This window comes from Petromyzon marinus, chromosome 36 (assembly GCF_048934315.1).
Source record: "Petromyzon marinus isolate PM22_M1 ecotype Great Lakes invasive population chromosome 36, UKy_Petmar_22M1.pri1.0, whole genome shotgun sequence".
Lineage (NCBI taxonomy): Eukaryota > Metazoa > Chordata > Hyperoartia > Petromyzontiformes > Petromyzontidae > Petromyzon > Petromyzon marinus.
In genome coordinates, this window is record NC_133702.1 from 5,673,142 (window position 1) to 5,700,378 (window position 27,237).

At 44.9% G+C, this 27,237-nt stretch overlaps 1 protein-coding gene across 7 annotated transcripts in view; it reads right to left on the bottom strand.

The window, feature by feature from the left end:
* LOC116949369 (semaphorin-3A-like) overlaps window positions 1–27,237 on the bottom strand; it is an 83,225-nt gene that overhangs the window by 30,699 nt on the left and 25,289 nt on the right. For 5 of the 7 annotated variants that reach the window (XM_032966611.2, XM_032966608.2, XM_032966606.2 and 2 more), the window contains 3 exons: window positions 24,400–24,606; window positions 8,361–8,521; window positions 4,300–4,362 (listed from right to left, as the gene is read on the bottom strand). In XM_032966611.2, coding sequence (XP_032822502.2) covers window positions 4,300–4,362; window positions 8,361–8,521; window positions 24,400–24,550 — 375 coding nt within the window. In that variant the 5' untranslated portion in view covers window positions 24,551–24,606. Of the gene's footprint in view, window positions 1–4,299; window positions 4,363–8,360; window positions 8,522–24,399; window positions 24,607–26,446; window positions 26,523–26,743; window positions 26,997–27,237 lie in introns of those variants that run through there. The other 2 variants (XM_032966612.2, XM_032966610.2) reach the window with 2 other exon arrangements.

Below are 27,237 nucleotides of genomic sequence, written 5' to 3' on the forward strand. Positions count from 1 at the left end.
ACAGATCCGCCCTTACACACACACTACCCAGTCGCGCTAAAGTGTAACTTCAGGCAGAGGTGTTTTTTTTTTACCCCAGCTTTGCTCAAGAGCTGGAATAAAAGCCAACCAGTCTTAGTTTGAAGATTGCATAGTTCCACACACCCCCTCCCCCTCCCTCAGCAACCAGTGACAATAATTTACTTCATTTTGTGTGGCTATGTTGCAGCGTCGGCGAATACATCAGAAACTTGCACAAATGCAGATGTGGTTAAGCTGGGCTCTTGTGAGTGAACTGAGAGGGCCTGGCAAGTGCAAATGTCACTTTAGTCTGTTGATGAGAACGTAGATGGTGACTTAAAACTTGAAGTTGAATGGCATCCAATTTTGGACTTACCCCCCCTAACTTCAATGCCTTCTAAACAAATTATCAGATATGAAAACGACCCGTGGCCCTAGAGTCATCCAACTTCACGTTCAAAATGAGTACGGAAAGAAAGCTTTGACTTAACGTTTTTTTTTTAGTTTCGGCGTGGAAAACGCTGCTCCGCCAACTCTTGCCAGCAGACACATCCAACCAGCAAAATACCGCGTCAACACAAATAGCAGACGAATGCCACTTATTTCTCCGAGGACCTCGCAGCCGATTTCCTGAATGTACTAGTCCTCAAAACACTTCTATGGACACATTTAGGCACGAGGATTAACAAAGTGACAGCTCATTCACGGTGGAATGGAAAATAATTTTTCCTTCCTTCCCCCCACATTTTATTTCAACCGCCCCTCCCCCCCCCCCGATTTTCTTGTGGACTGCAAGGTTTTACGAAAAGTTAAGAATATTTTTTGGCAAGCACGTTCCCTCCTCTCAACTTCATCCATACCCAACCCTCTGGCAACGCTAAAACAAACACGCTCATTTTGGCTCACCGGTTTGCTCCGAAAGTGAACCCAGCTTCTGGCTGAGCGCTTTGCGACAAATTGAGTGAGCAAATTTTTCCACCGTGAAGGGGGGGGGGGGGGCTGGGGGGGGCTGGGGGGGGGGCCTGGGGGGGGGATGACACCCGTCGGACATGTCAACTCCAGCCCCTCTCTCGAGAAGCGGCATGCATATTTGACGCGAGCAGATCCAGAGAGAGCGGAGTGCAAACACGTGCTTCGATTGACGATTTGGATGCACGTGGGGATATTATGCCGCTAAATACGCCTCTCGGCAAGGCCGTTTGCGGCACGTGTGAATAATAAATCATTGCATCCGTCTGAAAGCAATAATTTATAATTGGCGTACGTAGAATTACAAAAAACTGATTTTCAACCGATGCCCGAACACACACGGTTGACTTATTGGCACCAGTAGAGCTCGTGGCAAATAAAAAAACTCCAGAAATATTTAAACACGGTGTATAGACTGCGTGCATGTACCGTACAGGTGAATTGGTGTAGGATATCAAGAACATCATTACAATGCAATTGATTTTTTTGACGTCGTGTTATTATTCAAAGAGGGCGCATTGTAAAGGTGGAATAATTCCCCCCCCCCCTCCCCATTCATCGTCGAGATTCGGGTGAACGGTAGCACCTGGAGTGGCTAGAGAGATCATGTGAAGCGATTAGACACATACATTGAAAAACGTTCGTTCTTACGTTGGCGAATCAAGGCGCCTAGGATACATTCATCAATTGACTGAATTGGGTGTTTACGCTCGCGCCTGCCAGTCGGGGTCAATGTTGGGATGTGGTTTGCCTGAATTAAGCGATTAAGTAATATTGTGCGGTTAATGTGTTTTATGGAGTGTTAGAATTGCAAAGAAAAGGGTAGTGGCCACGTAAACAGTCGAATGCCATTTACCCCACTTGAATGAATAACGTTTTATACCCTAAGACAGTTTTGGTTATCAGGTGCCACTGACCTTTCACCAGAGTTCTGTGTAACATTTCAACAAAGATTGTTGACACAAGAATTGCAGTGACACTTCTCTAGACATAAATGTTTCTTTGTCTAGGTCATTACGATGAACCTAAACAGCTTAAATAACGTTTTCTTAGACTGCTGACACATAGAATATACCGAATTATATTTTAATCCAATATGAAGCGCCAGAGTATTTCATTAAATGGAACCAACTTTAATGAAATCCACACCAATATATATTTAAAAGGTAAAGTTTGGCCCAAAGCAATGTGAATTGTCATACGAGACCAAAAACGCTCTAGATGCATTTACATTTTTTGAGATTTGTTTCAGTCTGCTTTCATTCAAAACAGAGTGCTTGCCAGTGCCAAACCACTCAGGGTTCTGTCTTTTATCAACATCTGACTCCATCAAAGAGCACCATGTACTTTTTTATATATATATAGTGCCCTGCTATTTTTGATAATGACCTTGCACTTGTTGGAATTGATACCATTCACACTGTGGAAACTTTCATTAAAATGTTGCCACCCTGTCTCAGAGCATCACTTCAAGTGATGCAGCTCAACCGTTTTGGGTCACCTGCACAGCCTTGCTGATCTTGTCAAGGAGCATAAAGCATCACGCGACCTCCGGCCACCCTTGCAGTGGCTTTTAGCCAGCCATCGGACAAATACAACCACTGCATCGCGCGCTTGCAGATGTGATTCTGTGACCGTCTGGAACGCTTTTCCTTCCGATATTAGGAAGCCACTGGAGCTATCCACTTTTGAATAATCTGGAATGAAAACTCATTTCTTTAGCGCTGCTTTTTGTCTTTAGTTTGTTGTCCTTCCCCCGCACCTCCAATTAGCACGGTTGGCTACGTACGGTGCAAAAGAAGTTCAGCATGCATACATACAGCCCATGGTGTCAGTGGGGCGATGGATCGCTGCTCACACCAGCGGCAATGACAACAATATTCACGGGGAAACCTCATCCAGCAATGGATAGAGACTGACCGATGAGGACATCAATTGTGGAAGCTGCAATATGCTGCCCGCAGACTAATACGATTTAGATTTACAGTATATAGCTTCTAAGCGTGAATGCCACACAGAGGAATAGGGAGATGCGTTAATATGATCGCTTGCGACTGCACTTCATTACCACTGAAGTTGACTTGCACAGCTCAGTTGGACCAGACGTCAATCGATACTAATGCGCAATTGAAATGTAATTTGCATCGACGTATCGTATCTCGTTGTGAGCGCAGCTCCGTGTTACCATCTCGGGATACAATCTGACTGCACCCCACAGCATGAAAGCAAGCAAGCGGACAGGCAGGCAGGCAGGCCATAACCCCCGTGTATGAACAGCATCCTAAATAAGTAATGCCATTATGTTTAATCTCGTCTCCATCGCACTCGCTCGGACACCACGCTCTCCGCAAGTTGTCGCCACTTCCACACACACACACATGCACGTGCGCGCGCCTGATTGTTGTTTTAGCCATTTTGACAGCATAATCCCTCCGCTATACACGGTGTCAATACCGCCGCCCGTACTCTCCCATTCCTCCTCCCTCGCAGAATCGTTAGCCGCGCTCTTGTCCATTAACGTCTGCGTCCTGTCTGCCGTGCCCTAGCCACGCGCTCTCCTCCCTCCCACCCGGCCAGCCGACACATTCACATTGTGCAAAGGAACAGAGCTTGAACCCAAACTGTTTTGATTTCATATTTTATTTTAATTTCCTGGTTCCTACTTTTTTTTCCTTCCAAGCAAATCCTGACATAAGGCCCTTTTGCTTGAGACGTTGACTCTTATTTTCCTTCCTTGGAAAGTTTCAAAGTCTACTATGAATACTATTGTATGTGTGTGTATGTAATATATTTATTTTTTCTTAAAAAGTAAATATCAATCTACTCCTTATGACTTACTTGATACTTACTTTTGAATCGTGAATTAATATACTTCAATTTATAATGTGAAGCATGTTGCATTATTTATCCAATATAATTATTTGTGTAATGTGTTTTTTGAAAGTCTAATGCTGGTAACATGTCTAAGTATGATTTAGAACCCACACTCTTATAGCCGTCTTATTTTGGACTACTGTTGTTGTTCATCTGCTGCTAAAAATGAGTGAGGATACAAAAGTTAGCCACTTGGGCCTGCAAGTTATAATAGAGAGGACGGCTTTTAAGTAGATCAGAATTTCATAAATTTACTAAGCTCCTGATGGACGGCACGGCACGTCTGTGGCATCTGTATGCAATGCGTTGCCCATGGGAATGCGTACATTATGTCACGGAAACCACAAATAGTTCCCTTCATATAAGTGGCTCTGGGCGCCAGACAAATTATAAGAGGGAGCTGCTCGTTCCTGCCAAGCTGGCTCCATGTGGACACCATGGGCGTGAGCCACTTACTTTGGGGTCCTTCCCGGCCGCTCTGCAGTCGTCCTTCCATTCGCTCGCCGAGGGCCAGAAAATCTGCACCGGAAAGAAAGCAATACAAACATGAAATGGCAAGAGTAAAACAACGTTTCGTATCTGTAAATGGCACACCGTGGGTATACATTTTTTTGAAATAATTAATCTGAGTAACATCTCCTCGACTTTACGTCCTCACTTAGTTGGGGCAGCAGGCCCCATTCCACTCCTTTTACCCCCCCCCCCCCGCCCCCCCCATATACGGCTCCGTTGCACCGGTACGATTCTCTGCAATCTTGCGATTGCGAGTTACGCGACGGGCTGTAACAGGCTCGCGTTTTGTGAAAAAATATAGAAATTATTCTGATTATAATTTGCAGCCCTTGTCCATCCCACTGCTGGATCAAGCCGCCCTCTCCCCCCTCGTGACACGTTGGTCACAAGGGTTATTTGACCGTACTTCACCATGCTGATCAAGGTGGGTCGGTGTAGGGGAGTCCGACTGAATCAAACGTATGTCACCCCGATCACTGTCACCATTGTACCCCTAGGAAAAAGAATTCCGCCGTGCATTCATTTTATAATATAATATCATTTTATAATATATATAAAATGAACATATAAATGGAGCGCAACAATATTTCGTGATGCTTTCATGAAACTGAATACGCCGATGAAAAAGTCAGTTCATCCGAGTGCATCCGACACCATGCTACTTCATGAGCATTGTCAACAGAGGGGAGCAACTACTTTCTCGGATTTTCAGTCCAACCTGGTTGACATGCTATGCCCAAGTTGAAAGGTCACTTAAAGGCCGTTACAAACGTACCTGGGACGTCCCGCCGTTATTTTCTCCACTGAATTAACACCTGGGAGCTATTTTAACAATGCCCAGGAATCAGTAAGCCAGAGAAATCCGTGAGACTATGGGAAGAGGGTGTCATATTTAATTATCGCCCAAAAGGGCAACCTACACACACGTGCAGATATTAAATCATTGCAGGCACTCTTTAATAATTTATAATAAGTCGCTCATGGTCAATGAAGCACACACATACGCACACGTGCAATACCGTAGCTACTTGCAATTCAAGTCGTTCTACAGACTCGCAAGGGGGTTTAACATTTATGCAAGATCGCAAAAATAATCATTTTAATGTTCAAGTCTAAAAAATATAGACTTTAATAGAATGAACAAACCTTCTATACATTGTAATGTGCCAAAGGCCCCAATAAATATCCTTAAAAGTACAGAGTCCTGAAAAAAAAGATATATTGACATTCGAATAATATATATTTCTATTATCCCAACAGCAATCGGCAGATATTCATCATCAATATATATTTCTGTTACTTTTAATCGTAAAACTTTGCAATTAACCTACTGTCCTGTGGGACCTTTGAAGCACACACACACATACACACAAAGACAAAGATCCCCCATATAGCCTGTAACAGACTGTAGGGGCAAGTGCTGTTAGCAAGCACCTATGAAGACCGGAACGGTACACGAGGGGGTGGGTGGCCAGCACCACGCACGACCGCCTTTGTCTCCCTAGTGGCGATGTTTACACACCGCACCAGGTACTCATTTGAGGCTGAGTCGACCTAGGGGAGGCCCGGGACCAGTTCAGATAATCGTCACTGGTGCTGGCCGTGAGCGGGAATCGAACCCGGGTCGCCAGGTTCATAGCGCAGTGCGCTAACCGCTACACTATCGCTCCCCACACATACACACAAGACAAAGACAAAGATCCCCCATATAGCCTTAACAGACTGTAGGGGCAAGTGCTGTTAGCGAGCACCTATGAAGGCCGGAACGGTACACGGGGGGGTGGGTGGCCAGCACCACGCCTGACCGCCTTTGTCTCCCTAGTGGCAATGTTTACACACCGCACCAGGTACTCATTTGAGGCTGAGTCGACCCAGGGGAGGCCCGGGACCGGTTCAGATAATCGTCACTGGTGTTGGCCGTGAGCGGGAATCGAACCCGGGTCGCCAGGTTCATAGCGCAGCGCGCTAACCGCTACACACACACATACACACATATACACACACACACAAACACATATACACATACACACACAAATACACACATACACACACATACACACACACATACACACAAACACACACATACATACACATATATATAATTTTAAAGGCCCTTTCAAATATTTGTTACTTAAAAAAGCTAATTTGGAAAAATGGTCTGCCCAGCGTTACTTTAAAGCACGCATGCCTCAATTTGGACTTGGATATGATTTCTTTTCTTTGTAAGTCGTACAATGAACAAATCGCACAAACATCTGTGTGCCTGCTGTATAACCCAAAGAATATACATATCAGTGTATGCATAATAGCGGTTTATTGTGGTTTCCGTATGAAAACATTGCTATGAAAGCCATTGCCATCAAACACACTCCAATGATGTGAATTGCATTTATTCTGTAATACATGAGAAAATACAACAACATGAACTGTACGCTGTAATACAAGTTCCCCAATGTAGGTTTGATTTTTTTTTACTTAAAATGTGTGTTTAATGAGGTGGCCAGGTGGCTCCGCGGTGGGAACAGTGAGGCAAAAAATGGTGAGAACCTGGGTTTGGAATCTGGACAGTCACCCGTGGTTGAACTGAGTTATCAAGCATTGCAGCCACGACTCTACAAAACCTCCCCCCCCCCTCCCATGCATATATAAAGCCACAACAGCAGATCATTCTTTCTCACCTGATGGCGGACGCTTGTGTTGCGACCGAAACGTCGTGTTCTTCTATTACTATTTTCTATCTATGTGACTTTACCGAAAGAACCAGAGATCATTGTGAACTAATCATTCCAATCCCATTGCGTGCGGTCGAATAACCTCCGTGACCTACACTGCAAAGGGAGGCCCTCATCCAGCAGTTGATTGATTAACGGCAATACGTGTACGTGTAGATCGTGGTATTGGACACACAAAAACGGAGCCTAACGCTTAGCCCGATCTGAAGTAACTGAGCGGATCATTCAAACCTCGTCATATATGGTCTAATAACCTCCGTGATCTGCCCTACAAGGGAATCCCCTCATCCAGCAGTGGATTGATAATCGGCAATACATGTAGAGTGTAGGGAGATTTTAGTATTGCACACACACAAAACACACCTAACACTTAGACCCCATCGAGAGTAGCTGCAATTAAACCAAAATCGATGTGCATGTAAAGTGTATAAGACTTTGCCTGATCCTTAAAACCGAACGCATCAGGGATCTGTTTGTCAAAGAGGTCGTGTGCAGATATGTGCTGTCGGGCCGAAAATTGTTTCACTAAATTATTTGGCTGTGTCTGGTGAGACTGCGATGCTAATTCTCAAAAGTCTACACGGCTACATAATCAAACAAAGTGGCCTGGTATTGTCAAACTGAGCAAGTAATAGAGGTTCTAGATCATTACAATAGAGGCCACTATCAATACAGAGGATTCAAGATGTAAGCACCCCCCTTGGGAGACAGGCCAGCAGTGCTTATATCCAAAGCAGCGTTGCTTGTATCAGAAGTTGGCCCTTCACCTGTCCCCACCAGTGTGATGTGAGCAACGTGTTGCTTATGCCAGAAGTATAAGATGTGCTAATATCCGCACTTTTACTGTCGCTGAAATCGCTGCTGACTTTTAACAAAGCGGTAATCATTTAATAAACCCTGGAGGGAAGATGGGTTGAGTCGATCCCTACCAAGGATTTCAACTCGCAACCCTCCGACTTAGAGAGTCACACGCCCTAATAACGGCACACCCTATCGACTGCATCGCCGTGGCTGAATTAAAACAAAAAAGGGGTGAACTCAATAATGGCGACAGGAATGTCTGCGGTGACGATCGCGTTTCACCAACCTTGAAATCTCTCCACATACATCCCAATTGACTCTAGAATTCATAACAAAATCACCCTCGTATTTTTTTCAGGGTTCCTAAATGCTCTCCTCCTTTCACCTCCGCGTGTGTCGACCACGGCGGATTGCAAACGCCCAGAGCCGCTGCGCGTTGTTTGGCATGGTGCCCCACGTTTAACGGGTCACCTTCCGGTGGTCTGAGCTGATGTTCTCCAGGTTGAGAGCGAACAGGTAGTCACGGGACCCAAGGTAGAGCTGCCCTCTCTCCTCGTCCATCAGGAAGGGGTGGTAGCTCTCCGTGTCGTACAGTCCGCCGAAGCTCCATGTGCTGTTCGTCGCCTGCAGCTCTGTGTGGAACGAAGGGACAGAGTTGAAGCCCCTACATCATTAGACCTCCTTTGCCAGTTCCAAAATGTAAGAATAGGGTTTTTCCCCTTTTTTTCTGGCAACAAAACTGAAACCTTTTTTTACAAGGATTCATGTCTGCATTAACCACAATACTTGCAGTCAAAATGCAAACAAAAAAACATACTATGATAATATATGCATTGTCCTTAAAGAAAGCCGTCCCTTGGTGTGGACCAATCAGTTTCAAGGACAATGCATATATTATCATAGTATGTTTTTTTTATTTTGACTGCAAGTATTGTGGTTAATGCAGACATGAATCCTTGTAAAAAGGTTTCAGTTTTGTTGCCAGAAAAAAGGGGGAAAACCCCTATTCTTATAGCGTTGAAGCCATTCACGGAAAAACCACCACAAGCGTGTGAATGTGAAAAAAATGACAAAAGAAGAAGAAAAAACATGCACACGCATGCATTATCTGATGCTTGTCAACGTGCGTGAGAAGTGTTTAACGGGTGGTAATGTTACGTTGCAAGTCGCACAGCGGGATAGTGTCACCTGGAGCACGACGTGCGAGGTCGAGAGATGATTTCACGTCTAATGACGTCTACTGGAGTCGTAGATGCATGCCTTCTTTTGGCGCTGCCTTTGGGAATTTCTTTTAGCACTGGTTTTTGTTTACTAGTTTTGGGCAAGCCTTTGATCAATTTGGCCAGTATTTTTGTTAATACGGTATATTCTTTCCGGTAACACAACTTTTAAATCAAGTCTTGTTAATTTTGGACCATGTTTACGAGTATTATCGTGGCCCCTTATTACAGGCAGGCAGAGGGAAGGACAGACGGACAGAGCTCATACATTAACGCTTTCAACCTTAAGCTGGAAAACATGAAGGAATAATGACTCATAATTTAAACCACCCGCTGACAAGAGGCCCACTGTGCATGCTTAGATCGAGGATTACAAGCTGAATTCAGATACTGCCCACATATCGTGAGTACAAATAGAGCAGTGGCGACCTGAGTTTGATTCCCGGCAACGGCCAACGTCAGTGGTGACAGTGATATCCAAACCACTCCTCGGCCCACCGCTTTCGCCGACGAGGGTGATCACAAACGGCCAAGTGACCCCGGTGACCGACACGCCATGTGGAGGCCTTCATCCAGCAGTGGATTTACAAATGACTGTCCGTTGGAATATTTCAAATTAGTACAAAAAAAGAGTCGACACTGTATGTGTCCTACTTTCCATAAGCACCCTCTGCGTTGAAATAGAAAGCCATGGGTCGCCAATTATTGTTCTCCATTATTACCAATCGAAGAGACACAGGGAACCTCATGGTCAAGGGAGCTTCTGATGTGGAAGAATGGGTAGGCACACAGGAAATTAACATATCCATGTTTAATGTCTGAGATTTGCCAAAGCAGCATGGGATAGTCTAAAAGTCTCAAAGTTTTGATGAAGAGATTGAATTATACAGAGAGCCACGTGCCTTAGAGTGATTTTTTTTAAAATACTGCCTGGAAATCCCTGACATCAGCTCACTCTTAATATGATGTTTAAGGGAAAAATTGCTTTTGTCAACCTTCTGCTAAATGAATGCCTCCACACGCCATGTTGGTCATATGGGGGTTGTTTGACCATACTTCACCACGCTGGTCATTGTAGGTTTGTGAAGCTCGGAACCGGTTTTAATATTACTTGCCAATGATATTACACACGGCTAAAAATCTAATGCAGATCACAAGGTGTAATGGTGCAGCGGGCTAACCAATGCACCACCACTCCTCCTTGACATGTAATACATGCATAATTCACCTCAAAGTAAGCCTAATTGTATTATTAGAATTACTTTCAACCCTGACATAGAGATAGAGGTGGAAATATTCACCCACCCCCACCCCAAAACAATTCGATTAATTGTAACAATTCAACACCGGCTACTCATTTCAAGTAATCGTTGTTCACGTGAAACAAAATGATTTTCTGGTGCTGTGTTGGCAGTGGTGCACAGGCACAATTAACAAGGAAACTTGACACACTCGTCGATAACACTATGGCCTTAAAAGAACGCCGTTTCTAATCGGCGACGATTCGGGCAATGGCCCGTTCTTCATGGCACGTTGCTTTCTTTACATTATGGTGAACGGTAGCATTTATAGTGCCTGTAGGGGTGAACGTAAAAAAAGCATTGAAAAACGCTGATTGTTACACACGCGATTTGAAGCATGTATTGTGAGCTTACGAATCCATATTAATCGATGAATGTGCATAGTGCCATGCCCAAAACTTCTGCCATGTATTAACTATACAGTTACAACTTGGAGAGAAAAAAAAACACCATGTCTTTTCTCGTAAAATGTGCCATTCTCTTTGTATGCCTTTGTAAATGTGACATCCACTTTTCAAGTATATATATACACACAAATAACTAATCTACCTCGCGCTACAAGGCTCACCCCAGGATAATGCCCTGTGTGTTTACAAGCGTCCTTTCCAAAGGCACAAACAGGTCACCACCGGTGGGTAAGATCAAATTCAAGTTAATTGTTTTGCTTTCACCACGGAATAATTCGACAGCCCCAGGATAAGCAAAGGGTGGCCCGGGTCACCAACGTGACAATAGTGGGGGGGGGGCAATAGCAACATAACGCAGAACAATAAAGCACATCGAAATCGGAGCAAGCATTAAACCGTCCATGAAAAACATCGAAAATAATGCACAAACATAAATCCACGTTCATTAATCCTTCCCCTGCAGCGTATGTGTCAGCTCGGAAAATATTGTTTTTAGACTCATCTCAGTACAAGTCATCGTACACAATGCCACGGCTGGCTATTACTCCTTGATAATTTATTTTTGCGGAGATAGGAATGAGCTCATACGTTTTTTTTTTATTCTCCTTCCTGACATGGCCATGACTTTCGAAGGGCCTTGCCACTACGTAATCTATACGACCAAGCAGCTGGCCCGCATGACTGAGCCTTGATGGAATCTTTTTGGTTTGTTTGGGGGTCAAACCTTCAAATTTATTTTTTAAAAACCCGCAAAGTAGGGTTCTAAAAAGATGGGCAGGCTAATAGTCGTGCAATTTTTCACTCTGTCGCACAGGGCTCTCAAGAGCCGGACGGATGGCATGAATTACTGCGAAGGTGCTATTGGCAAAGTAAGCCATGTGGGGTGTGCCGTGTTTTCTTGGGCCGTTGAAAAATGTGAACTTTCCCCTACCCCAACCCCCTGGTCCTGTGACCAAGCAAGAAGAGACACAACCATGGCATTGAATAGGTCTTCCTTTGCCAACGCGGCGATGTTATGGGACATTTTAATGCGAAATATTCGTGTCAAAAGTTATTATCTTAAAAAAAAACGTCATTTAAAATGTTCTGAAATATATATTGTATATACATAGTGTAAAGGTAAAGGTGCTACCCTGCAATGTCTTGCTCATGACACTGCTGGTGGAAGGGCCTCCACGAGACGGAGCCCTGGAGCACCCCGCTATACAACATTTGGCCTACTCTTCCACACTGGCGAGACGACTTTTCAATAACACGTTGGCGTTACAAAAAAACAATTAGCTCTGAATATTTAATTCCATAGAAACATTTGACCTTTCAAATATAAATGTTGTCTATTTCTACAAAAGTATAATGTTAGTCATAATATGCAAGGGAAATGTTTCACAATGCTTTAGGATAAAATACATTAAGACTTGTATAGGTAACCACATTTAAAAACGTTAAGAGCACAGATTAATTTGCATTTCTTTACGGAATCAAATCTGACATTCGTGTAACTTCATGCCAATGTTATGTTTATTTTCATACATTACATTAAATAGTTTGAATGTAATAGGTTGCAAATGCACACCACACAGTTCCACAGCTGTAACGTTTCACCCTGTTTCCATATTCACTGGAATTTCTCTGAAATTTGAGAGTAGGAATTAATGACCAAATTAATTCATTAACTTAAATCACTTTTGCATTGAAATACAATAACCATTCAGAGGTTGGCGCTATGCATAATTCCAATAATATATCATATGTAAGGAGTACCCCCGCCCCACCACCACCACCTCCCCCAATCTTTATTCAGCTGCAATTATTATATTCCAGTACAATGCTCCTTTTCGTGGGTTAGAAATAATGCGGTGTCTTGTGCACACATCACAGCGAACCTTGCAACCTGACTTCGATTGTCAACCACAGCTTATGACGTTCGCAAATAATATCTGGACCAGTTCTGGGCACCCACACCCCCCACTGCCCCAGCTCACTTCACCAACCCGCACGATTCCAGTTTAGTGAAGTATGGTCAAACAACGCCCATGACTGACAAAGTGTGCGTGTGAAGGATCTCATCTAGCAGTAGAGGATAGACAAAGGGCTTCATGTGGAGTAGTTTTGCATTGAAATTGCGAGTACACATGAACCGTGGTTCATTAACATACATGCTTTTTCATTTATTTGATTGATGCAGTATGAATACCATTTTTAGAAAATATGTGCACTTGAATTATATTATTGCTTTTGGTCAAGTTGAGCACAAATGGAAAAATACCATTTAGACATATTTAACAGAGATTTGTTCAACTTTCCACATAAATGCATTTTAAGCTCTTGGATTTGTCTTCCAAGAGTGAGTGCAGATATGACAAGAGCCAATATCTTTACCAGACCGCATTCCACATTTCTGAATATTGAAGTGCAATAGTTATCGTCTTGTTGAGAGGTTGCCAATGTTTTATTGAGGGAGGGGGGGGGGGGGGGGGGGACACGCATTGCAGCGAGCTTTCAATAACACTGCATTTTAAATAACACTACATTTTAAATGCAACGGACCACATGTGAAGTGTACACGCAATGTGGAAGTGTTTACGGTGCTGCACATGCAACAAGAGAAGCAACGTCAAAGCATCGCGTTGTGCTGCAGAAGCTCCTGGAAGCAATTGCCATCGACCATAATCGGGAAGCCCAAACAAATATTTGTTTTGTCTACAATAACATCCGTTGCGAGTTCAGTTATCATAGGGCCATTTATTTAAAATGGTAGCGAGTTCGCAAAATGGCACACGTGGTCGGTGCACACACGCCAAAAAAAAAAGCGCACGGCAAATGTCTTTCGGCGTTCTTTGGCTACACTCCGACTTTGAAGTGGCGAGCGATGCTGCGTATACATTTTAACGCGTCTTGGCAAAACACGATAAAGTTAGCGCGCAGGTTTGACGGTGGGCTGCCACTGTACTTTATCCCTCACCATAAACCCCTTTCATGGCAAAACAGGCCACGGAGTGCCAAGTCCAAATTCCACGCATGCCCCCCCCCCCCTGCCCCCCCCCCCCCCACATTTTTTTTTAGAACTACAGTCGACTGTTGATAAAGTTCAAAGGCATTGGCTCAGTCCGGTTCGAAGAAAAGTAAAAGCGTGGCAATCGGACGTAATATATTGCCTGAACTCACGGCTCGGGGTCAGAGTTCATGACAGGAACTCGGAGAGAGCAGAACAAAGTTTGGGCATTAGCCCCCGTGGCTTAACAGCGCGGGGTCTACGGAGCCCCAAAACCCATGCCGCACGTGATAGTTATTAACACAATTTATAACAAAGCATCGACTGTCGAAGGGATTACCACCTTGCAGCTTACTTACCACCTGAGGCCAGCACCGAGTTTAAAATAAGACGCAACCCAATAGCCCCCTCGCTGAGCACTGTTGTAATTCATATTCAGAACAATATCGACCCAGGGCAGCGTGATATTTGATATTTTCTTGTCTAAATATTTGTTAAAATATATGTGTGTGTGGTTTAATCACCTTCTAAAGAAGTGGCTCCCAGCTGCTGAGCAGTGTGCCGGCTATTTCACGTTTCAGATTCCCTTGCCTAGACTGTGAATGGAGGTGAAGGTGGTAATTCCAAAGTGACTGTGGGCCAATAATTGAGGCTGCATGGATTTCCGCACTCTGCAGCTTTAGGGTGTGTGTGTCCTACCAAACTAAAACGAAATTATATTTTACCAGTTAAAACCCAATGAGCTACGTATATAGCTTATTTCAGAAGCAACCTGGCCACAAATAATAGCCCAATGAAGTGGCTTATTACGTGGAAAATTATAGCAGCCAAATACTAAATGTGGAGGGAAAAAATCCACGCGACCACGGGGAGAGAGACACGCAAACTCCAAATATACAGCAGGCGTCAGGGTCGAGATCGAACCCATGAACTCCTGTATACCAAGCGAGGTAATAAACATCTCTCCACCATTTTCCCAATTCACTGTTCACCATAACTTCACCACGCTGACCATCGCGGGTTGCTGAGGGTGTGGAGTATTGACGTGGGGCCATAGCACAGTACAATAATGGTTGTGGCTGCCTTCTGCTGCCCACAGCATAGCCCCACAGCAGCCTGCAACACCTGTTGTGTGCATGGTGATTTCCCATCCAGGCACTATCCAGACTTTTTTTTCCTGCTTAGCTTCCAAGATTGGACGAGGCTGCAGTAATACATCTATTTGGACACCGTCCTCCTGCCCTGTAAATTAATTGCCTCAATAATACCACAAAGGCAGTGAAGACTTCGTGAGCTCTCTAGATGGAGCACGTGACATTTGCACTTCCAAGTTAAAATATATATATACGTGAATTATTATCCAAGCTTTAAATTCACGTCAGATACCCTTGATTTAGCTTGACCATTCATTTTCAAAGGGGGACTCTCTCTGTAAAGGTCACTCATCCTCCCTGGAGCCCAGTGGTTTGTTTTGTTTGCTTCAAAGCCACCCTAACGAGTCCTCTCCACACGCTGCGTTCGCTCTGAGGTCTGCCCCGTGCCCGTCCCTTTCTTACAAATGAAGCAAACCTTGACATAATAAGGTATTAAAGCTTTCGTGACTGCATAAAATTACTCATTGGTTTTTTCGGTAAAGTCACGTATGTAGAAATACAATAAAATTATATTAAAACAAAAATACAATAAAATGTTAATATAATTTTATTGTATTTCTACATACGTGACTTTACCGAAAAAAACAATGAGTAAACCTTGACATGCCTCCTAATCTTAAATTCTTGAGGCATTGCCAGCCCACGATAGTTATTGTCTCTGATTACACATTTCCACACGTTGCAGATTCTTGGAATGTAGCGGCTGCAATTGGATTTAAAAATGTAAATCGCTAACAAAATTGAGGAATCTCTGTTAATACTACATTAGTGGGGTGGAGCAGTGTTGGAGTGGATATTCCACTGCGCTATGAATCCAGCAACCCGAGTTTTATTCGCTGTCACGAGTCACATCAGTGGCGAGGGGATAATCTTAAACAGTCTTGCACCTCCATCTCAGCTCCGCCAACTGCGCTGACCATTGTGTTGAAGTACAGTCCAATAACACCCACCCTTCACCAAGCAGTACTTTGACAAAGGGGTGTCGATTATTTACGTCCATTATTTCGTATGTTTACCAAGACATCCACAGCATTGGTGCTGCTTGGATGTATGAATATCTGCGTAATTGTAAGCACATATCTGTATTAATCCCATACGTTTACAAACTCGTTTACCGAGCACCTGACTGGGCTCCTGGAATGACATTTCTTGAGCAGAAAGAAGGATCAGGAACTATCCTGGTTAAACGTAGGGTTTTGTTCAATCCAAGTTTCTGTTATCGCAAGATAAAGTTTCCCTTGTGCACCACACCCTCTGATGGATGGGGTTCGACCACCGCACTTTGATTGCGACACTTTCCCGTTGCGGATACCAGTTTGGTTCTACCGGATTCAGTCGGGCTCTGCTAGTGACCTAAGCCATTCGATATTGGAATCGTGCCCCAGACAGTAACAAAATATTTGATGAGATTCAAAGCTTTTTAAAATGTTATTTTAATTATTATTAATTGTTTACTTGTGCATTCTTTATTATTAGTCATTGTTTTTGCCCCCCCCCCCGCCCCAAACTAGACACCTTAATTTAATTTATTTTCAGTAGTTTACAATAAAGACACAAAACTAATTACTTATATGCATCCGCAATTCCGAATGTGAGTGACGAACCCATGCCCCCCCCCCAAATATATGCGTAAAACTCCGCCTGTTTTAGAGTAATACGTGAAGGAATATCTCAGTTTGTGCTCTCTCCAGTTGCCCGGGAGATTAGCGGGCTATGGCCTTGCACAGTCCTGGCCAGCTGGCTCTCAAACTCAACAAACAAACAATCATTTGATGCGGGCAAGACTTTGCACGTGATTCTACGGCTGGGGAAAAAAAACAAACACGTGGTGATATTTTCTTCAACTCAAGTTGTAGAGTAATTTTATCGGCAGTGCATCAGATCTGCGCCGACGTATTAATTTCATCGCTTGAATTCAGCGGATGCGCAAATCTATCTTTCAACAAAATGCACTTCTTGACGACGCATGGATGCATTCAAGGCATGTTACAAGGAATCGATTCCTCACTTAAAATTGCACTCACAATGCGTCCATGAAATCGTCCATATGAGAACGTATTTTTTTTTACAATTGAAGCAAGTTACATGCAGCAATGGCGTGAGATTAGTAATTACAGGGCTGCACCTTTATCCATGGAGGCCAACGGAGTGAACGACGCTGTACCGATGAGCCAGGAAAAAAAGGAAGAAGCAATATAAATGAGATGGTGAAAGTGAGAAATTAAATATTAATTCCTGAGTTAAATCTCTGTAATGAAATAAATTCTGACAATCCATCGCATCACAATGGGAGGGGAGGGTGACATTTTACGTGCCTATTGCATACACGCTGCTATAAAGGACCTTGAAAGTTTCTGCGAGCAGGTGGCTTATTTGGCCTCGCACAGTGGCCTCTTTTCATGGACACTGTCGTGAAATCTGTGATATTTCGTTGGTGCAGGACGTAAAACAAAATACACGCGCACAGCTGAAAGCAACCGGGTGCCGTGTTCACTGCTGTTCCCAGAGCTCAGCACGGGTGGAGCAGCTTGGGTTTCAAACCAAGGGGAAAACCTTGGGATGTAGAGACCACAGCTTTGCCTCAGGGCTTCATTCCGCTCAGCATTTTACAGGTTCCACCCCCCCCCCCCCAACCGTATTTTCAAACTCCACAAGCAAGGCACCGCAGAGCGAGCAATGCCTCAATGGTGAAATCAGGAATAGTAAAGTGTGAAAAAAATATTTTGGGTAGTAAACTAATAACATCGACTGACCTTTGTTCTGCAGTCATTATTTTCTACAGCAGGGACCACGATCACTCTACTGCTGAATGAACGCCTCCCCCACCTCGCAACCACCTGCACGGTCTTAGGAAACCATAATCAATCTCTCTCCTGCACGAGTGCTGATCTCATCAATCTATCTCTGCAGTGGTTGTCCTCTCAGGCATGCTCCCTCTTTTTGGCTGCCATTCCATCGCAGGTCTCATCCATCAGTCATCCTCCCTTCCAGCGACGTGGCCTGTGCCCAAGCCCACTTACCTCTATTAACAGTGAACCTAATTACTGTAAGCTTCGTATACCGAGCAAGGGAAGTGACCACATTATGTAGATGCTTACAATTCACATTTCTTTTCTAATTCATGGGCTCCTTTATCTTAGGTTAATTCCCAGCATGCATCTCTCCGTGCTCCTTGACACAATCTTATCAGCGTTCACGTTTCTGACACATGTGTCAGCGTGAGTACTGTGCGTGGATATTAAATGTTATTCTTTCATCACGTTTGGTATGTTGATTTTATTGATCAATTTTATATTTCCAAAAGCAGTCCAAAGGGCTTCACTCGCCCCTCTACCGGTATATCATCCGATTTTATTGGGACGAGTACTCACTATAAATCACGGAACCTTGTCAGTGCAAATGACAATATGGTATAATCATTATATATTGTTGTGAGGCGTTTAATGTAATGTCAATAATTAACTACCACCATTCTGTACCTCCGCGTGAAAAGAAAATACTAAATAATATATATTTTTATACAAATAAAATACACTCGTATAAAACGGTAATTTTAAATGTATATACAGAGGTAATGGAAGATTGGCTCTCTTCCTGGAGACGCAACTGAATATATTTTATTTTAATTTTATTTATCTGATGCAAAAGCTTTCTCGGAGAATGCAAACCTAGCCCTTTCACTGTAAGCTCCGTATGCCAGCAACAGCAGTGACCCCATTTCCTGTTATAGGGCTCTGCCATCATTTACGATCAGTCACAAAAAAGCATGTAAACATTATAAGGCTGCTGTACAACTAAATAAGTCTGGCAATTAAACCTGCTACGATACGATGGTTTTAAGACCGTGGCATCAATCACGGGTGCATCGTGAATTCTGAGAAGTAAGATTGTTGAATTCGCACAGCTGGGTTCATAACAAATCTCAGCGGTGGGGGGGGGGGGGTTGAACAGGTTGCGATGTGGTCGCTATGACATCAACCGCATGGAATTCACGGCTGTATTCTGGGCATTCCACCCGGGAAAACCTCCTGTTGAGATGCGCTTCTCCGAAATCGGATAACAAAAAAAAACACATTTATTTAATGCCGTCTTGTATGCCGTGTATATAGGACGATTCGCCAAGTGTTCCGTTTGATTGACGGATGACCTTAAGGCCCACTGTGTTCTCTGCAATAACCAATATTCTGTAAACACCTGCAAGAGGCAATGCAATACTGCCTGCTGTGAAACATTGCCTCTTAGTAAATCGGTTTTGTACAACCAAATTTAAACATATGGGATAAATATTGCCTCACGCATTATCGGAAAGATTGCCTGTGACCAGAGCACTTTGAGCATGACCAATCTCTTCATATCGCAGAAGCTAAGCGGATTTTTAGCCTGGTTAGTATTTGGATGGGGGACCATTGGGGCTTGCCAAGTGTTGTAGGCGTGGCGCTGCGCGTTGGGCTAAGAAGATGACGATGCTGAGCGTGATTTCCGCTTGAGCGTAGGTTGTCTTTCTGGTCTCTGATTTCCTCCCACGTGAAAGAAAAAAAAAACTCATCACTCGAATTGACCAAACATCCAAACGCAGGATCCCCGCTGAAAATTAATCTTGAGACTGACTGAAGCTCTCCCAAGGTAATTGTCAATTTGTATGATAAATGGAAACACAGCTGACAATAACTTTATTAAACAAAAAAATGCAATACTTTTTTTTGGCCACAATATGCAATCTACTCCGTCTTAATAAACATTTACCCTCCGTATGAACCGTGGCTGAGTACTCCCTCTACTTAGCAACCACAACAGGCTGTTGGTATTTAATTGAGGCTCTTGTGTGGGAGCTGTGCTTGGGACTAAGAAACCCATAACATGCCTCATCCTCACATTGGAAATGTGTGACTCATGCCCAACCCTTGGGAATCCAAAGAAGCCCTCAATTCCTTTACGGAAATGTCACACATTTGAATTTCTGACATGTATTAATGAGGTACGGTTATGTAAATGTGGGCGAACACATGTATGACTTTCCCAGTTGCTAAAGGGGTGGTTGCTAGGGGGAGGCGGTCGCTGAAATCAATTGCTCAGTGCAATGGAAGGCAAAACGGGCAGAGAAAGAATACGGATCAGTTAGTGGGACAAGGTGAGCAGTTGAACAGGACTTTCCATGAGTCTTACAAGTCAAATGTGTTATGCCACAAGCAGCTTTGGCTTCCGCGGATTTCTGTAGCTGTGCTCATATCGGGATGGGCTAATGTGCATTACTGAAGACCACAATTTAGTCAAAATGCCAGACCTCAATGCCACACTGGCAACATACTGTCATTGTGACTCACCCACAAGCACAGACCAGTGCGTAATGAGCAGCATGTGCTCAAGTCTTGTGTTATTGCCAACCAAAGGGCAGCCGGTCCGATGGTCGAAGGTGACGTAACTCTCACACAACACTCGTTAGACAGACACTACTAACCCCTGATCCTCACTCGTCAACACACGTGGTGCTCAACACTCACCAGAATCAACGACTACCACTCCAACCACTTCATATACACCCCTAATCAATGTCATCGCACACACGATGGACATCTGTGAAAAATAACTTAATAGCTCATCGGATTCATCTAGTGTAAATCAATATTTTTATTGTGATTCTGATCTCGAATGATTTTGAAACGGGGACACGTGGCACGAATGGCTATGGAAAATGGTAGAGGTGACATAAATGCCAGGGCTGAAGCGCCCAGTTAATCAGGTCGAAGTTCAAAGTTTTTCAAATTGTTGTTCAAACCTCGTTTTGACAGCCTGCATATAACAAGCAGCTTTATAATGACATCTTATTCATTAACATTGGTGGAGTCACTTCAGAGGAGTTCTACAGTCGAGCATCCATGCACAAAGACAAACACGCAATTAGCCTCTTATTATACACATGTGTGCCATCTGAATTTCCTAATTGCAGCACTGGACATTAATGCATGGGCATTTACAAAATGATGCATTCAATTACTCCTTTAAAATGTTTCAATATACTAACAAAAAAACGATTTCTGCGCGGGACAGAGTTGGAGAATGGCCACGGCTATTCAAAGAAAACCAATAAGCATAATAAAAAAATAACAAGTGATGTGGATAAACAATTATGAAGGATATCTATTTGTGCGGCAGTGTGGTACAGCAGTAACGCTCGTCCTTCACAGCACGGGGTTCGACCAGACCAGACATGGGCATAGTACGGCCCTAATCCGGCCAGCCGAACTTGTCCAAATATTATTATTATAAAATTAAATTTTACCTTTCTCCTGTAATGCCCCAATTTCCCCATTAGATGGCGCACTTTGACCCGGCCCCTCTGTCAAATTTTAGAACTCATTGTGGCCCGCGAGTCAAAAATTTTTCCCACCCCTGTACCAGATCCTCTATTTTCCTCCCATAGCCAAAAACCCCACCCATAAAATGTAACTGATATTGGCCAAACATTGCAATGCTGACATGTTGCCTGCAAATTACTCAATTGGGATCACACACAGCAGCAGCAATATCGCCTCCTACTGAACACAAACTCGGCAGGATTCCCCTCTGATAAATAATCTCGAGGCTCGGTGAGGCCCTCCTAAGGTAAACACGCGTTGTAGTCAAAATAATAATGTAAATCTTGATTTAAAGCTTTCGTGACTGCAGAAATTCATATTCTTTGGGTCTTTCAGTAAAGTCGCGTAGATAGGTTCAAACAAAATAACAAAAAAACTCCGACGTTTCGATCACAACACAAGCGATCGTCATATTTTTTTCCTCCTGATGACGATCGCTTGTGTTGCGATTGAAACGTCGTAGTTTCAATTTTTTATTTTCTATGAACCATCTACGTGACTTTATCGAAAGACCCAAATAAGAGGAATTATAATGTAATAACGCAAAATACACAAATAATGATGCTGAGCTGTATTCATTGACCCATAAAGGAGCTTACACGAAGTATGTGTGGCGTGAAATGAGATGCGTAAGCAGAAATGTGTTGTGTAAAATAATTGTATGAAGGTTGTTTGAACAAGACCGTGGCATAAAAAAAATAGCTTATCCTTGCCATGAACCCAGATCTTACAGTCACCGATTTTGAGACGGAGTTAAAGTTTTACTCTTCAGTGTTTGTCTCTAGAATGGTGTTGTTTTGTTTTTGTCTTATCTTTACAGCAGATCATAAGGTTAAGGCCAAATAACAATTAGCCCTTGCTCAATACACTGTTCTCTGAAAGCCAGCTCACACCGTGTAAGGGTTGTTTGGCCATACATCGCCAGTGCTTGTCAGTACAGGTCGGTGAAAGGGAGTTGGCCCAGGTCAGTTATCACTCACCACCGATATTAGCCGTGGTGGGAATTAAACTCAAGCTGCCAGATGCCTACGGCCGTGCCGCTACTCAATGCAGCATGACTGCCCCTCTACCCCCCCCCAACCAATCAAATGGTTAATAAGAGGTAGGTAAAGGTGCAGCCCTGCAATTTCTCGCTCACGACACTTCTGGCGCAAGGGCCTCCACTAGCGGGGGCTCTGGAGAGCTCCTGTGGAGGGATATTTTGGCCCACTCGTCCACGCCGATCAGACGTCTTGTAAGAGGTGAAAGTGCCCACAATTTACCCTGCCACACATCCCCCCCCCCTCCCCCCACCTCTGGATGGACAGAGGTGAGGGAATTTAATAAACTTGCACCGTTGTTTCAACTGCTGTGCCGTGCGATCGAACCGGCGACCTCCGAATTAAAGGTCCAGCGTGTGGACCATCGCACCGCGCGGCAGCGTCACTGAGTGTGAGATAATAACGCGCGTATCGCTTTTTTTTTTACATTGATAGTGGCAAGAGCAGAGCGAGACCACGTGAATATTCCCAACAAAAAGCGGTCGCCCATTAATGGTGTTCAATGTTTATCCACCAGCAAAAGGAAACGACGGGCGTCCGTTTAGATTGGCTCCTTTTAGATCGAGAGCGTCAATTGACGCTCAACTTGCGATAACAAAAGGATTAGCCTGTAACGGGGGGGCGGGGGGGGGCGGGGTGGGGGGGTGGGGTCAAACCCGTGCCAACTTTTGACATTCGAAGTTTGTGCTCCATGAAAGACTTGACGCCAAAACCAAGTCGCTGTCATCGCGTATCTCGGGGACTGTGGGGAGGCTTCGAGAGCCGTCTCCGCTCTGCGCGGCCAGATAAAGGGGCGCTTCTTTTTTCTGCTGCTTTTGCCGCGAATGTTTCTGCGGCGAGAGAGCCGGACAGCGGGAAGGGGGCCCGCGAGGTGCCGCCGCCGCCGCCGCCGCCGCCGCGATCGTTGGGCGACTGCCAGAGCACATTCGTTTTACGTGAGCTTTAAACAAGCACACGTTTTCATCAGCTTGCTTATGAACTTGCACAAGTGTGCCAAATGGTCTGTTATGTGGAACGTCTCGATAGCGATCAAACCTAAAAAATATGGAGCGCCGCGCATGAGCACATAAACACCCCGCTGTACTCAGGATTTATAAAGAGTGTGCATATTTATGGGGGCAGATAAGACTCGCAATAACAATAAAACATTTCGGTTTCGTGTCGGCCTCCGATTTGTTAGATTTAGTGCTGTTATGCACAAATGAAACAAAAACCCAATTTAGCTTGGACAGATGTCAGAATCCGTGCAAAGGGAGGTTTGGGTAGCGGCACATGTGCCGCATGCCTCGGTTTAAAAACCTAAGAATAGACGCGCGAGCACTGGCCACGAACATCCCTTTCATGTCTTTCTTTTGAAGTGAGCTTGTTTTGTACCGATAGAGGTCCAGGCCATTGCTTTTAATCTTGAAAAAATAATTCATGTAAGAGTATTTTTTTTTATTCCGGAAAATTAATCCAATTTCCTTCCGCCATGAGTTTTTTTTTTAAATTAATATTTAGTGAAGCTCTTTGCTTGAATTTTTTTTGTTTGCATGCATTGATAAGAAACCAAATGTCAGTATGAAGTTGTTATACAGCTGAAGAAGAATGCGAGAATCACGTGAAGATATATAACTGTTACATTTGTTTCCAACGGCGGTCTTAAGAAATGTATGGTTGTAAAAGATTCCGTACCTTAGCTGGAGAGCCTCAACGAAAATCGCGAAAAAGCTCATTAAAAAAAAACACGTCCGTTGTTTCAAAAAGTTTACAAAAAACAACATTATTAATAATAATAATAAAAAAGGAACTTTCAACAAACTTCGCCAACAAAACAGGGCCCCTCTCGCTCTCTCTCTCATATCTCCCGAGCACACGCACAAACACAGCCGCGCGGACCATCGCCGATAACGGCACGGCATTATTCCATAAAGCGGCGCCCGTTGCGTCAGGCGTTGTTTTATTTTTTTTACGTGCGGCGGGGGCGAATGCGAAACGCGAAACGCGATACGAAACGTGAGCGGAGTTGTCGATGGGGGGTGAGGGGGGAGGGGGTTTGCGTACCCTGATAAGACAGCTTGATCCTCGGAATCGACGACTTGCTCGCCTGGCCACGCACCGCAGCCACGCTCAGCAGGAGCAGCGTCGCGAAGGTAGACAACGTCCAAGTCCACCTTGGCCACGTAGATCCCGCAGTCCCGCCGCAGCAGTCCATCTCAGCCGCCACCGCCGTGCTTGCTAATCTTTCCGGCCAAGACCTCGCTCCTCCGTCTGTCGGCAGCGTGCGCACACGGGGGGGGGGCGGAGAGGAGGCGGGGGGGGGGGGGCGACAGCTACTCAGAGGACAGGGCGGGGGCACGACGGAGCCATCGTCTCACGTCAGCACATATATAGCCCTGGGAGAGACTCGGCTCTCCGACGGAGAGAGCATGGAAGGAATGCATGAGGGAGGCACGTACAGACGCGGTGCACTGACTGAAAAGGAGGGAGCGTGGAGTGGTGGTGGGTGGGTGGGTGGGTGGTGGCGGTGGTGGTGGTGGGGGGTGTAGGAGGAAATTTGGCAGCGCTCTCCGATGTTGCAACACAACAAAAGTGAAAGGCTTAATTGTGAGCCTCGCGCAGCGTTGGAAATGTTTCTCACAATCGGGGCACAATGCGTTCGTCAAAAGCTTTAATTCGGCATAAAACCGGCGCGACAAAAGGAACTCCTAACATTAATCAAATTTGAATTCTTCTATTCGAACAATAATTGACTTAAATGCTGTTAAACACCCTATGCTTTTGCATTGTGCTTTTTTTTTCTCTCTCTCTCTCCTTCTCGTTCATTGCTTTTTCTTCAAATTTAATTCAGAATTGTAAAAATTTTTTTTTAAAAATGCACGCTGCGATTGAAAGCCACGACAGCTGTCTCCTCAGCCCCGAACGATGGGCGGGTGTGTGTGGGGATGTTCTAGAAAGGTTGGGACGCATTCTGATCGTGGTGGTCCATTGCGACTGCTCCACAGTGATGGTAGAACTTGGCCACAAAAAGCCAAGGCACTTGCACAAAAAACACATTCAATACTTTCAAAAATGTCACGTTTGAGTGTCCGGGATGAATGGTGAGGTGGATGGGGGGTGGGTGGGGGGTGAACGAGGAAGATGGAGGTGGGGGGTGAATGAGGGGGGGGTGGAGGTGGGGGGTGAACGAGGGTGGGGGGGGTGGTGGAGGTGGGGGGTGAACGAAGGGGGGGGGGGTTGGAGGTGGTGTGAACGAGGGGGGGTTGATGCAGGGTGAACAAGAGGGGGGTGGAGGCGGGGGTGAACGAGGGGGGGGGTGGATGGGGGGTGAATGAGGGGGGGGGGTGGAGGTGGGGTGAACGAGGGGGGGTGGATGGGGGGTGAACGAGGGGGGGTGGATGGGGGGTGAACGAGGGGGGGGGGGTGGATGAGGGGTGAACGAGGGGGGGGGGGGTGAGTGGTTGGACGTTGAAAATAAAAACAACAAATAAAAAAGCTGTCAAAGGTTCTTCCTCGATAGGTTCAAATGTCAGCCAGTACTCGATGTTTGTGTTCGCTAAACATGTCGCGGAGCCGATGACAGCCTTGAACAACGTGGGCACCATTTACAAGTGCGAAGGAATGAACAATTTGAAAGGCTGCAGCCTTTCTTTTTTTCCTTTTTCCCCCGGCACTTGCCGACAAGTGATGGACACGTCTCGCGAAGACGCGGACTTGGCCAACACAGGCTCCCTTCACGCCGACTTCCAGCAAAAGGGAAACGCGCACAGCGCAAGAGGCTTCGTAGTCACGTTTCGCAGCTTTTTAATGGCAATAATTATTTTAGGGGGAAAACAAAATATATTAAATTGACAGACGGAGAACAGAAATATTCACGCGCAGACAAAGGTGAGGTTTGTTACTCGTCAGACTCGTATATTTACCATTCGCATACTTTAAACAAAAAAAAATCCTGTAATTAAATACAATTTTGGGCTGTGGAGAATACAGTTACGTACGTGTTTAATATTACAGATTACCACAATTGAGAACACCGATTACAGTGTGGTCGTCGGTAAACATTCGCGAAACATTAACTGCAGATTAGTCACCGGTTGGAATACATTTTTACATCGCTTCGCGGTGTCAGCTGTCGATGAACGCGTTCATTCGATCCGTGAGCAAACGGCGCACGGACGCCCTTCTGTGTCGCACGATGGCAAAGACCCGCGTCTGAAATCACACCGCAGCAAAGAAAGAGAAGCTTAAAGATTGAAGCTGAAACGTCAAGGCGGCAACAAACACGGTAGATTTTTTTTTTAATGGAAAGGAAACGCGGTCGCTCAGCGTACGAGGCGTGGTGGAATCGACTGGGAGATATGACAGGGGCCGCAGGAACCGCGTGGGGCGAAGAGACAATCAAACTCACAGATTGCTTGCGGGCGAGTGCTGGACGCAGCAAAGGCGCGGGGGAAAAAATTGGCCGTGGAGGGAATTTTTTTTTTTTTACACGCAAGTGGCGCGCCTGGCGCGTTGGCAGAACGGCACACGCCGCTCACGCTCTCCGGAAATCCCAGAGTCTCCAGGCGGCCTGCCACCACAGCCTCCCCACCTCCTCCTCCTCCTCTCTCTCCCTGCCTCGGTCTCTCGCAGTCTGCCCCCGTGGATTCCGCTGCACCCCCCCCCCCCCCTCCTGCATACGGCTTCTTCCTCTCTCGCTTCACCTCACCCACCCCCACCTTGGCTGCTTCTCTATGGGTTTCATATAAAAATAATAATGATGATTATTTTTACATCGAAAAAGCTCGAAAAACTACTCACTTCTAAATATTTTGTAGTCATCTTTATATTACTTTAGCATAAATACATGTTAATTTTGATTCACATGTTTTTTTTTCTGACTTTATGTGAACGAAAAGACAC